The sequence below is a fragment of the Rhipicephalus microplus genome, chromosome 6, assembly GCF_043290135.1.
Source record: "Rhipicephalus microplus isolate Deutch F79 chromosome 6, USDA_Rmic, whole genome shotgun sequence".
Lineage (NCBI taxonomy): Eukaryota > Metazoa > Arthropoda > Arachnida > Ixodida > Ixodidae > Rhipicephalus > Rhipicephalus microplus.
In genome coordinates this window covers 202,624,374-202,637,043 of record NC_134705.1, presented here as the reverse complement: position 1 = coordinate 202,637,043, position 12,670 = coordinate 202,624,374, and the positions used below count along the sequence as shown (strand labels likewise).

General features: G+C 43.6%; 1 protein-coding gene across 3 annotated transcripts in view; it reads right to left on the bottom strand.

The window, feature by feature from the left end:
* LOC119166935 (L-asparaginase) overlaps window positions 1-12,670 on the bottom strand; it is a 40,155-nt gene that overhangs the window by 16,634 nt on the left and 10,851 nt on the right. For all 3 annotated transcript variants that reach the window (XR_012884415.1, XM_075867627.1, XM_037418325.2), the window contains exons 5-7: window positions 7,325-7,408; window positions 2,503-2,629; window positions 600-712 (exon numbers count right to left, since the gene is read on the bottom strand). Coding sequence is in view for 2 of the 3 variants with exons in the window: in XM_075867627.1 (XP_075723742.1) it covers window positions 600-712; window positions 2,503-2,629; window positions 7,325-7,408 (324 nt within the window). In the remaining variant the exon portion in view is untranslated. The remainder of the gene's footprint in view (window positions 1-599; window positions 713-2,502; window positions 2,630-7,324; window positions 7,409-12,670) is intronic.

The following is a 12,670-nucleotide window of genomic DNA, read 5'->3' as shown; positions in this document are numbered from 1 at the left end:
ACAAAAACCAACACATGCATACACATAAAATTTCTAGGACTTTAAAAAAACAGTTGAGCTTGCATATTTTGCAATTCAGTAAGCGATGGATGGCTCAGATATCTAGTTATTGCCCTTCTTTTTCATAAGGAACCCTCATCTGAACCCTATGTTTGTTTACTAGATTAAGAGGTAAGCAAGCTCAATCACTTCTTTGACGTCACCTGAATTTTTGTGCACGGATGTGTTAGTTCTCATTACATTCAGTTTTCCCTTGAATAAACTTCAGTTGTTAGAAAATGTTCATATTGTGTCCTTCTCTTCTTGTGCTCCGTCTTGTTTGCGCTGAATTGATGCAACATGCAATGTTTGCACCTTGCCCACCTCTCGAACTTACTGCTTAAAACACCACTCGGAAAAATTCTCGCGGCTATGCATTTGTTGTAGACTCTTGCATCACGTCAACAACACAACTAACTTTCTGCCTTTAGCTGGTTTAAGGGCCCTTGTAAGGCCTATCTCGGCAGTGATGCACAAAGCCAGAAGTTCCCCCACTCTGCCATTCACAGGGCAAGTTTTTTTCTCCTTCATGCACTCATCAAAACGAGACCCACACGTACCACTTCAACGGTGATACTGGGGAAGAGACGGAGGAGGCCGACGTTGCGATTCAGCTTGGAGTGCACACGAAACTTCTCCATGGTGTTCTGCTGGAAGACAGCTTTCCAGTTTACTGCATCAACAACAAAAACCACACAGTGACACTGCACATAGAAACGTGGCAGAGTGTTCAGGGAGACACCCACCACATGCGCTTGAAAAACCAGCATCTCCTGCGAGCAGCACACAAGGACAAATACCACGTTAAACACGACTTCATGTTCGCTTCCTTTTTAGTAATGCTCACGGTAAACAACAATATGGACAGCTTCACAAAGGTTGTTTTCCAGAACACCTCAATGGGCACAATGCCTCTCAAAAGCATGGATGGCAAGAATGTGACAAGAAGTGCAAGCAGTACTGCCGTGTCTGCCTCTCACAGTGCAGAGCAGAATGACAACACATTCCATGCGTTCTTATGTTCATGTTCTCTTTCTGAAAATGAGCGATGCAACCCATGGTGATGCTTTTTGTGCTGTTAAGTGAACTGCCCGAGCAGAGGCTCGGGCCTGTAATACTGCATTGAGGTGTACTGTAAGCCCGGGAAATTTTTCACCTTGCTTTTTCTCTTTTTCTACTACAAAAACTGGGGGGCGTGATTTGTGTTGCCTATCCATTTCCCTGTCACTGCCCCCCCCCCCCCCCACGTGTCCAAACTGTGTAAATGAATCCTGAGAAAGCAATGGCTTTTGGCAAAGTTCTTTCGTTGTTGGGGCAACTGAGCATCTCAATGGGCAGATGATACCTGACCACTCAAATAGAAACATATTTGTCTTACTAGTAAGCCTATAAGATCTTTTGTATGTGCACCTAAATGTGAAAACAAACATTATTACGATCTCGACAATGAAAGTAGAATTAATAAATGTTAGTGATTATAGAGACACATACGGCTCACGTAAGTGGCTTCTTCGAAAGAGCTAGCTGGTCAGTTTGTATGGAAGCACCGTCCGTCTTGATTCCTGGAGGCCGACATGAACAAAAATGGCACCAGAGAACTAACAACACAAACATAGGACCCATACCAATAAAAATTGGAAAAACATTATCTACTTCTTAACCAAACACCTGACTATATTTGTGCCAAAAGTACTACAGTAAAAGCCTACCAGTCTAGTGAGCAATATGTGGTGTCTTGTTTTTCCCTTCAATGTTTGTGGTGACACCCTATAGATCGTCATCAACGTAATTTATTTTGATGCAAAACAGAAAAAAAAAGGAAATGCACTCGCAAGTGACTGCCACATCAAGATGGGTCTTTCGGACAAATAGACGTTGCGTTAACCAAGATGCTGCAATAAAGCCACGGCTGATTGAGATCACGATGCACTCAGATAAAACCGCCCTAGTGGCATTTTTTCCTAAACACACCGTAAATGAAAGCACATTCTGATGCAGAATATTTTAAATAAAGCTAAGTGTACAAGGTGCAAATCGCCTTAGGGTCTCGGCTTGTCGCTGTGTAATATCGTCACAGTGTGTCATGTTGTCATGGTCCATTATAAATGCGCATGCGCCAAAAAAGTTGGGTGAATCCTACAACTCTCCTCTGATCCGCTGAAAATGAAGACGGCAACAGTACACCCAACAAGTAGCTGACAACGTTCGTGAAGCTGCATCACCTGCATGCCATAGGTAACTGAAACTGGGCGTGCAGGGAAGAAGATGCATTCCAAGCTAGTTATGTTAGTGGAGCTGAAACACGCTTCCCTACATGCTCTGTTTCAGGTTTGGCAACATTAGAGCCTCGTCACAGACTTCATGTAAGTGCATTCTGTCAGTGCAGCTGTGTCTACAGTTTATGCTCAATGTGTACCATGGAAGTGTGCTAATATGAGACTCGCTGCCAGATAGGATTGGTACCTTTTATCTTGACACCAATGGTGGCCAGGGGAGGCAGGTTGGGGGAGGAGAAAGCGTCAAGCTCATTGATGCTAGCCTTACTTGTCCGGTTGCCACGAAACAGCTTGTTGTTGAACATCAGCGTGACCTGGGTAAGTACAACAGGAATAGTGATTCATTAGCTTTGGGTAAGGCAACGGAGTTGCCTGAAAGTGCGGGCACGAAAAACCGAAATTCAGGGTTTAATGCTCCCAGGCAACTTACAATTGAACCAATCAATCATGGTAAGATGGTTAGAAGGGCAAGAGTGGGGGCTAGTTGGTTGAACATTGTTGAGACTCACACCGCGCTGGAATTAAACACACAAATAAAAGACACACTGAAGCACAGGTAGGACACACACGAGCGCGAACTAACAACTGTTTATTCGATGGAAATGTGACACACACATATATAGGTTGAAAGGAGAGAAAAAGAAGAAAAAGAAAGAGCGTGAACATGCGCACTGCCCACCAAGATAAAGCGCCCATCAGTGCTAATCAAATCCAGCCTTGTCAACTATCTAAAATGTCTACGTAAAAAAGTATATTCATTGTTTGACAAATGAATAGATGGCACACTAACACATTTGTCCTCACCAAATTGTAAGCCGAACTTTGAAAAGACCATTGTTTTATCCAGATCAGAAGACAAAAGGGAAAGAGAAATCATTGAAGCTTTCATGATGCGCAGGTTTGGTGAGGACAAATGTGTTAGTGTGCCATCTATTCATTTGTCAAACAATGAATATACTTTTTTACGTAGACATTTTAGATAGTTGACAAGGCTGGATTTGATTAGCACTGATGGGCGCTTTATCTTGGTGGGCAGTGCGCATGTTCACGCTCTTTCTTTTTCTTCTTTTTCTCTCCTTTCAACCTATATATGTGTGTGTCACATTTCCATCGAATAAACAGTTGTTAGTTCGCGCTCGTGTGTGTCCTACCTGTGCTTCAGTGTGTCTTTTATTTGTGTGTTTAATTCCAGCGCGGTGTGAGTCTCAACAATGGTAAGATGGCTGACTAGGCTGGTTGGTGATCCACACCACCAGTGAACAAAAGCCAAAGTAGAGGGCAAACAGTGACTTTCACATGTTTTTATTATTATTATTATTATTATTGACAGGGTGATAAAGTTATAGAATCAGAGCATATGTGTTTCTAATGATTAAGTTTCAAAGGGCTGGGCAGGGGTTACTTGTGCATACTTTCTTAGCCATCTGAGTTGGCTTGCTGATGGCACTTGCTTACTCGTCCTTGATCTCACAAATAAGCCCAGTAAGTCACCTTGCATGCCTTTATATACTGTCGGGCCAACAGGCCCTTATCTACAGCACTTGGGATGAAGAGAACACATGCACATTGCCCATGCACGTGATGAGCGTTAGCGTCGCACAAGGTGCAGAAAAGTGGATAGCCGATAAGAAAAGGGTGAGACCAGCGCGTTGGCTTTTTGGGAGGCTAGGGAATGGGATGCGAGGACGGCCGTGCTAGGCGCGAGGTTTTTCCTTCCCGAGTGCGGCAGACCAAGAGGCCACGCCGATTCAAGCCGTCAGCTAAGATGAGTTGATGGTTCGCATTCCACTGCGAGTTGCATGCGAGTTTGCTTTCCTGCCATTAAGTTTCGCGCCAGTTTTCTTGCCCCTATGTTTCGCACCGTATGTTCCATTGACCACTAGTCTGCGGGCATTGTTCATTCCGGGCTTTTGGTCTTCCTGTCTGTGCTAGTGCCGTGTTGTGCTGGTTCGGAAGGTCGGTTGTGATTTCCTTGAGTCATGAATTAAAAACGGTTCTAGTTCTCAGTGTTGCTGGCTCATGTCCTGTGAAGTGCGCCTCACTGACCCCCCTGAGTGGAGGAGAAGACCTTCAGTAGAAAACCTTCCATTTCGTTTCAGGAATTATGGGCATTTTTACATGAACACTTTTGTCTCACCAACACAACACACTCAGCAAGACAAGAAAATTCTACACATGCTAATACAGTCTAGAAATTGTGTTCTGAGCTCAATAAAACGTTGGCTCTCGTGTTTCTTAATAGGTCAAGTCGTTCTTAACACTACAGGGTGGCAAAATAGAATAGCATACATTTCACATGCAGGAGATACTGAGTTCAATCCCTAGTGCTGGCCATTTTTCTAGCAGGCAGACGAGTAACCTAACTTGGCACATGGTAATGTACAGATATTCATGTTGAAAAGCTAAGATTTATGTATGTCATAAGGTGCACACCCATTGCAGCCTGGGTAAAAGACCGATGAGACTGCCATGGAAGGCCGAGAGTTGCTAGCACCAATCAGTCATTAGGCATAAATACACTTTCGGTCAGCTGCCTGGCAGGAAAGGCATTGGCTGGGTGGAATTCACCTGAACCAGAAAATAGCAGACTGCGTCTCTTTTATTTCTGCATCTCTGTAAGAAATTCTAGAATATACACAACTGATTGCAAAGAAAAAGACGATATGCAAAAGCTCTGCCACGGGGCATCGAACCAGCGACCTCTCGAACGGCAGCGCGCAGCGTGAACCACTACACCACAGCAGGCATGCAGTGAGCACCACTTCCATGGAGCGTAATCACTCCTGCGTGCGCGCTTATCAAACTCGTGTTTCGAGAAAGTGTAAAGGTCACTTTCCTTGCTGCCACAACCCAATATATGAAAGGAACATGCTGTTCACACACGAAGAAGTAAGAATTGTGAGTTGTTCACGCTTTTCCTGTGATTTCTTGTGCGCTTGCTTTATGAACCTTTCTCTTTATACAATGTGCTTCCAGTCTCAAGCTGTGACAGTTGTTAGTCCGCACTCATCCTGTGTATGCTCATTTCGTCTGTGCTTTTCGCTTGAAGTGTGTGCTCGTACTTTCGAGCTTTGTCACTTGCTGTTCTTCACGTGACTTTGCAATTTGTTGCTGTAGCATTCATTCCTTGGGCCTTGTGGCGAAATCATGCACAATAAACGCTCAACTGCCTCCTAGGGTATGTTTCACTTTCGCGTTTTACCGGTTCTTAGAAAGAGGGATCAGCCTCAATTTTTCACCATTGAAATGCTCGGCGACAGACCGCCCATGCACCATGAAGCTGCTGGTGGGTTTCATGCATGTGCAGGCTGTGGCAAAATCATTCTTCATGAACTCCCCCCATGTTCTTGACGTCTGTTCAAAACAAAACTGCCACTCGTCGGAACTAGTTCTGTGATCGCGAACGATGTTTACGGCATAATGAAGACGCAAACACGGCCAGTGCGCAGCTAGTCCAAGCATAACCACATTTTGCTGCAACCGCTTGAACACAAATGCAGTCTTGTTGACACGATCACGGGTGACCACGAAAGTACGCGTGCCTCGGATGCACACGGACTCGACCTAATAGTGCTGCTTTCCGCAACGCTGCGTAGAAAACCGCGTCAAATATATGCGGCCAAAGATAAAAACATCGTAGTTCTGAAGGCACGTGCACGGCCAGCGTGCACAGATTGAAAACAAAACTACCCTTTGCCGAGCTTTGTACCCACGACCTGCGGATCAGCAGCCTTACAGTACTTAAGCCACCAGATCACTGCGGCGGGGCTATCGGTAAGCAATACGCTGCGAAGGTGCACAACTAACACAGCAGTAGATTAAACACAATTACCCGTCAAATGGTTCGAAGCTTTATGCTTTTCCTGTTGTTCGCGTATTGCTATGGTAGTACGGTGCTTCGGCATTTTCAGCTGCAGTGTTCAGTTGGTATCTAGCGAAGCATTGAAACAATCGTTTCGGCCCTACGCATTCTGCACGCTGCAAGGGTCACTTGGGTATTGTGCTTTCTCATGTATAACCCGCCCCTGCATATAACCGGCACCACCAATTTGCAGGAGAAAGAAATAAGTACCAGCGTCACAATTTTTGGTGCAAACAGGAGGGAAAGAAAGAACTAGCTGAGAAAAGAAGAAGACAGGGCTGCTCTTCTCAGCCAGTCCTCGCTAAAAGATATGTCGTCTGGCATACAACACCAACAAGCCCGAGAGAGTTTTATTGAAGTACGCGTGTATTGACGCAAGGCTGCCTTCCTTGCATTACCGTGAAGGCGTGCCGTGAAGCCAACTTGCGCACCAAAATTCTTTTATAACTTGCATTCCTATTCAACTCCGAATTTTCCTTATATTTGATCGTGTTACAAGCGAGAAAACGCGTTCACTTGGTGTGCGGCCAGGTACGTCCGAGTTGGCAAGAGTTCAATGCGCTCAGTGGGACCAAAGGATGAGTCACAATAATCAGATCTTACCAAATTTTGTCGTCAATAGATGAAATTTCGCTACAACGAAATTCCGTGACAACGAATTCTTTTCACGTGTCCCGTCAATTTTGTTGTAGTGGAATTTTACTGTATCATTAGTTGGAAGTCAGCACTTGTCCCCATGTGCTTGCTTTTTTTGTCCACAAATCTACTGATTTCCTGACACCTGTAACTTGATAGTGAGGCCCTGTCGCGGTGGTCTAGTGGCTAAGGGGGCTGCAGACCCGCAGGTCTCGGGTTCGTATTTCGGCTGCGGCGGCTGCATTTCTGATGAAGGCGAAAATGTTGTAGGCCCGTGTGCTCAGATTTGTGTGCACGTTTAAGAACCCCAGGTGGTCAAAATTTCCGGAACCCTCCACTACGGCGTCTCACATAATAATATGGTGATTTTGGGACGTTAAACCCTACATATCAATCAATCAACTTGATAATGAGGTTGAAATATAATGCTCATTGATGGCAGCAAACTAAACAAATACCATGACACACGAAACATGAGTGTGGTGCATTAATAACTTGAAAAGAATCTCACCTCTGGAATGACGTAGTTGCCAGCTATAATGAGCGAGTTGAGCAAGTTCTCCCGTCCATCACTTCTCGGTTCAAATATTGGAATCTGGATAAACCATAGCAGAGTTCGCTTGAGCATAGATACTTACCCATAAGCAATACAACTATTTGTGCTTAAACACACTGACAAGTCTACAAGTTTGAGCTGCCTCTGGACACTACGTCAAATCTTCTAACTTAAGAACATACTGAGCGCTAACAAAGAGGGCGTAAGAGAGACAACAACACAATGTGCTAACTTCAATATTTTTTCCAGGAAACAGATAAATAGGTTGGTATTTCCTGGAAATAAAAATGTTGAAGTTAGCGCATCGTGTCGTCATCTCTCTTACGTCCCTGTCTGTTAGCACTCAATATGTTTTTGAGTTCTGTTTACCAACACGCCCAAAAAATGGCAAGCCTTCCAAGTTCATCCCAACAAGTTAGGCTTGTGTGAATAATAAATTTCAGGTTAAAGCGAATTCAAAGTGAATAGTGATTTGTTAGAATAATTTCGAATAGTATACATATAAAAACTGGGAATATTTGTCATGACCCAATTAACCTGTACAATATTTTTTACAAAGTGAAAAAAGGCATGTGCAAATGCCCTTTTTTTGTTTCAAAGGAAATGGAAACAACTTAATAGCAGCAAGAATTTTAAGTTTGGTAGAATGCATGCAAGTGATATCCTGTAAAGCACCTAAAATTTTAGAATCTGCTATACTTAGGGCATATAAGCTGGCATAACAAGCTTTTAAACTTAAAAACGAATAACCTATGAGTAATATGTTAATTTAACCTTGATGATAGGCTTCGTGACAGTGCAGACTTTCCTTGAATAAGTGTTTTCACGGCCTAACAGACCTACACTGCAGTTAAACCATTTTACAAAACTGTCACATGCAGCCTCATATGCACCTATTTGTCCCTTTAGAATACTTCAAAATTTCCAATAATTAAAACTTAAATAAAAGTGAATTTGAATACTGTAATATTTATTGGAATATTCAAAGCACTCAAACAATCAAACAAGCCTGCAATGGGTAGTAGTGACAAGTCTTTCTACAATATAAACATCAGACCTGGGTTTCAATTCACAAGCCTTTCTCTTACACACGAGATTCTTAAGTAGAATAGCTCAAACCGAGACAAAAGTGTAGCAGCAATGGTACGCATTTAGTTCGCTCAGCACAGCAGAGGTCAAAGAGGGAAGACAATGAAGCGCTTGATCACAAGTGCTGCCAAGACTCCAGCAAATCTTGCTTTACTGCATCTCAGCCCACACTGCACATGTCCAGGATAATATCTTGGCAACATTAAAAAAAAGATCATCATGCTATCTCACGAAGTTGATCGATGAGATGTGCGTCATTCAAGCTATTTATGTTGTTTTAGAGTTAATAATGTCAAATAATTATACGCAAGTGAATAATCATCAGGGCGTCGGACATTACCATCCAACGAAAACAAAGTATAACACACAGCCATATGTTGACAGCACCTTTCAATTCCAAGGTGGCCCACCTTATTTCTATGCCAACCCAACACGGAAACTTGCCCACCAGGTGAATTGCTGTATAAACTAAGATAAATTCAAAAGGAAGAGCACTGGCAGGTATTGCACTAGTACCCACAGAATCCGAGTATCTTGCTCACTGGGCTAAACACCCAAAAAACTGAACAATATTATATCTGAATCATGTGAATGTTGTGCTGGTGTAGAACACTGGAAGGAGAGAAAAGGAAAGGTCCCAATGTGCAGCAACAGGTCAGCACCAGCATTCTATGGCCTGCCGAAAATTCACAAATCTGGAGTCCCCCTGTGCCAAACAGTGAATCACTGTCCATGCGCCTACACCGGCTCATTTCACTGCTGACCTAAATGTCTCATGTGCACAACGTGGGGGACTTTGTTGTGTCGACATCTAAGCTACGACAAGAGGATGATGAGTGCCTCATCTCGTTCGATGTCGTACCTCTATTCACCAGCATACCCATACATCTTGCAGCTGCCGTGACCCAAGACGCAACAGTTATCTGAACGAGAGAACTCCGTCAAAAGTAGATGCCACCTGTGGATTTCTGAAATTATGCTAATCAAATATGTAATTTTTCTTTAAAGATGAATGCTACAGGCAGATAAAAAGAGCACCAATGGAAGCCTCAATCTCAGTGACCATGGCCAACGACACCATGCAAAGCATTGAATACAGAGCCCTCTGCACTTCTGCACCAAAATTGGAAGTCTTCCTTAGGTATGTGAATGATTGTTTTTGCATTATAAAAAAATTGCAAGCCACCTCCTATTCAGCCACATAAACTACATAAAACCGGACATTCAGTTCACTTGTAAGTGCAAAAAAAATTGATTCCTTCCATTCTTTGATTTAATAATTAGGTGAACAGAAGACTTTCAAAGTCTTTCTGTCAACTACAAACCTACTCACAGAGGTCGCTACCTGCACTTCAATTCAAATCACCCTGCAATCCACATTGCATCAGTAGTGAATACTTTAATAAGAAGAATGGAAATGCACTGCACATTGCAATCGGACAGAAGGAAATAAAGAAACATTTTTTTTCACCACACTCCAAAAAAAGATCTGCAGGCGCTGCGTTAGAGTGCCTTAAGCGTGCGGCGGAGGCGAACGAGCGCACCTAGGCACGTTAGACACAAGTGCCGTTATCTTCGAAAACAAATGCGTGCAGCCCGCGGAGAAAGTTGCGCGCCAGTCTCGGAGGTGATAAAATGTAGAATGCAAAGCGACGGGCAGGTGCCACCACCGTGACGTCATAGCAGAGCGTTGAAAACACCTTTTTGAGCATCGCGTTGCACTGTCAGCGCAGCGTGATTAAACGCTACATTCCTTAGAGTTACTTGTGTGTGCCTGTTTAAGTATAAAGGCAGACATAGAAAACATCAAAGAGTTGTTGTGGCGCCTCAGATGTGTGCAATAATTGCTTTTTAATTGACAATGGCACAACTATGAACGCTAAACCTTGAGCAATATTGGTGGGTGCTGCGGATGGGGTTGGCTGTTTGGTGCCGTTTGAGGCATCGTTAGGGTGGACAAACAGACAAAAGTACAGACAGACCAAAATTTTTTCGTCAAAGGTCCCCAAGAAAGACTATCGTCTATAAAAATGGATACCCGCACCATTTAATTTGGAAACCAGTTCGAAAGCAAAAAAGAAATGACCTAACGGATTCCCCAATCTTCTCTTTCCCAGATGAAAATCTCCTTTCCCTATGTAAGAGGCACCAGTGAAGCCATCAGCGGAATCCTAAAGAAAGGCATAATGGTTTTACGCAAGCCAACCAACACAATAAATCTCCTGCCAAAACCGAAAGATTGTCCACCAAGAAAGAAAGCACAAGGCATCACACATAAGATTAAATGCTCAGACTTCCTAGCGGCACACATTAAAAAAAACGCCAGGCCTCCGCGGTAGACGCAGCACAATCACAGCGAAAGCTAGACGAGCGGCCTTTCAGAGCCTTTTCAAAACACTCATTGGGTAACTACTGCAAGCACACTTGCTTGGTACCCACTAGGGCATTAATAATAAGCTTTTGGGTAGTAGGCCGGCATTCGCTATGCTATTTTTCGTCATTATTCTGAGAAGCATGGTATCCGCTAAACACTTGCTGGGAATTTCGTGCCAATTGTCCATGCAGTGGCTGACGACGATGAGAAATTATGGCTGAAATGGGTATGCGCCACGGTTAATAGACAAGAACAAGCTTTTGTAATGGGTAGGAGCATTGGACGGCCCACTCGTTACGCTAATCGTATTGTGTGACGACTGGTTGTTCTTTCGCTGATGTAAAACGCTTTATAAGTCATATTAACGCGATTGCTTTCCTGACATCAAGCCTGCCTAAGGCAAGTTTGACAGTAAGTCACAAACACCGGAGTAGCTCAGTTGTAGAATACTGGGCTGGCACCAGCAGACCCGGGGTCGAGCCCAACTGTGCCATTGGTGCTAGGTCATGCCTGCTTAAAAGAACTCTGACAACAAGTTACAAGCCCCGGCGTAACTCAGTTGTAGAATATTGGGCTGGCACCCAGCAGACCCGGGTTCAAGCCCCACTATGTCATTGGTGCAAGGTTTTTTTTTTCTAACTTCGCGCGATGTGGTTACGGACACCGGCGGCAGCGGTGGCAGACAACATGGAACTGCGCGTGACCAGAATTGTGATCTCATAACAGCTTTCGCTGTAAAAAAAAAGGTACACTTGACCAAAACAATTAGGCAGCACAGAAATTATGTGAGGATGATCGCAAGACAATTTAAACCTCTTGCGGAACACTCCAGATATGTAGACCATAACGTTGCCTTCGGGAAAAAAAAAACGTCATCCTGACAACAGAAACTAGCCAACAAAAATGGCCATTACTGGAATCATGGTACATCCTAAACACTGCAAACATTTCGAACCGTTGCAAAGGAAACTTGCGATCAGTTTGCGTTCATAGACTAGCCTCACCAAGAAAAGCAGGTCAAATGGTCTCCCCAGCTGGTCCGTGAATTAAGTCAAGAAAACTTGCACCTCTACATCTCTGCAGTGACTCCCCCTGAAAAAGGAATCGAATTGGTTCCGAAACGTTGGGAAATATACCATTTTTTTTGGTTGGAGCCTTGTGAAAGTCTTAATGATTTAACCCAGCCATGCAGATGGGTAGCCTAGTCAAATTGTTCAGCTTTCAGCGTCCCTGTGGTTTACACAGCCTCCCTGTGGCACACAATGTCGAATTTTATGCAACGACACGATGTCTAGCCTACATGCCTATACGGCACACATGCAATGACATGAGTAGCAAGATTGTGCATCAAAACAACCATTATTTGTCAATGAAATCGTTCAGGAAACAAGTGAAATTACAACAGGACATTCAACTAAACAGCTGCAATGTCTAACCTTTAATGTGTTTTTGCTCTTCTGCATGTTTGTTCAATCATCTCACCAAATGATAAAAAAAATAAAAGCACACATGACAGAATGACCTGATGTTTTAAAAAGGTGGACAATACTTGCCACACTAATCATACATGGCTCGTATCTTATTTATTTTTTTAACATTATTCTGAGGCTGCATGCCAACTAGCACTAAACAGTCCATCAGAATAGTAAAAAAAAAGCTTTAGAAAGAAGTGCAAAATAAAGGAGTGTCTCGTGCAGGATAGTACCACCACTGATCGAGGCATTCACCTAAATGCCCAGCAGCCAGTCTTGTCTCGCATGCAGCTGTGACACTAACATAGGCAATAAACAGAGACTGTGCTCCCACAAGCCTTGACACTACAGATGCAAACATGAGGC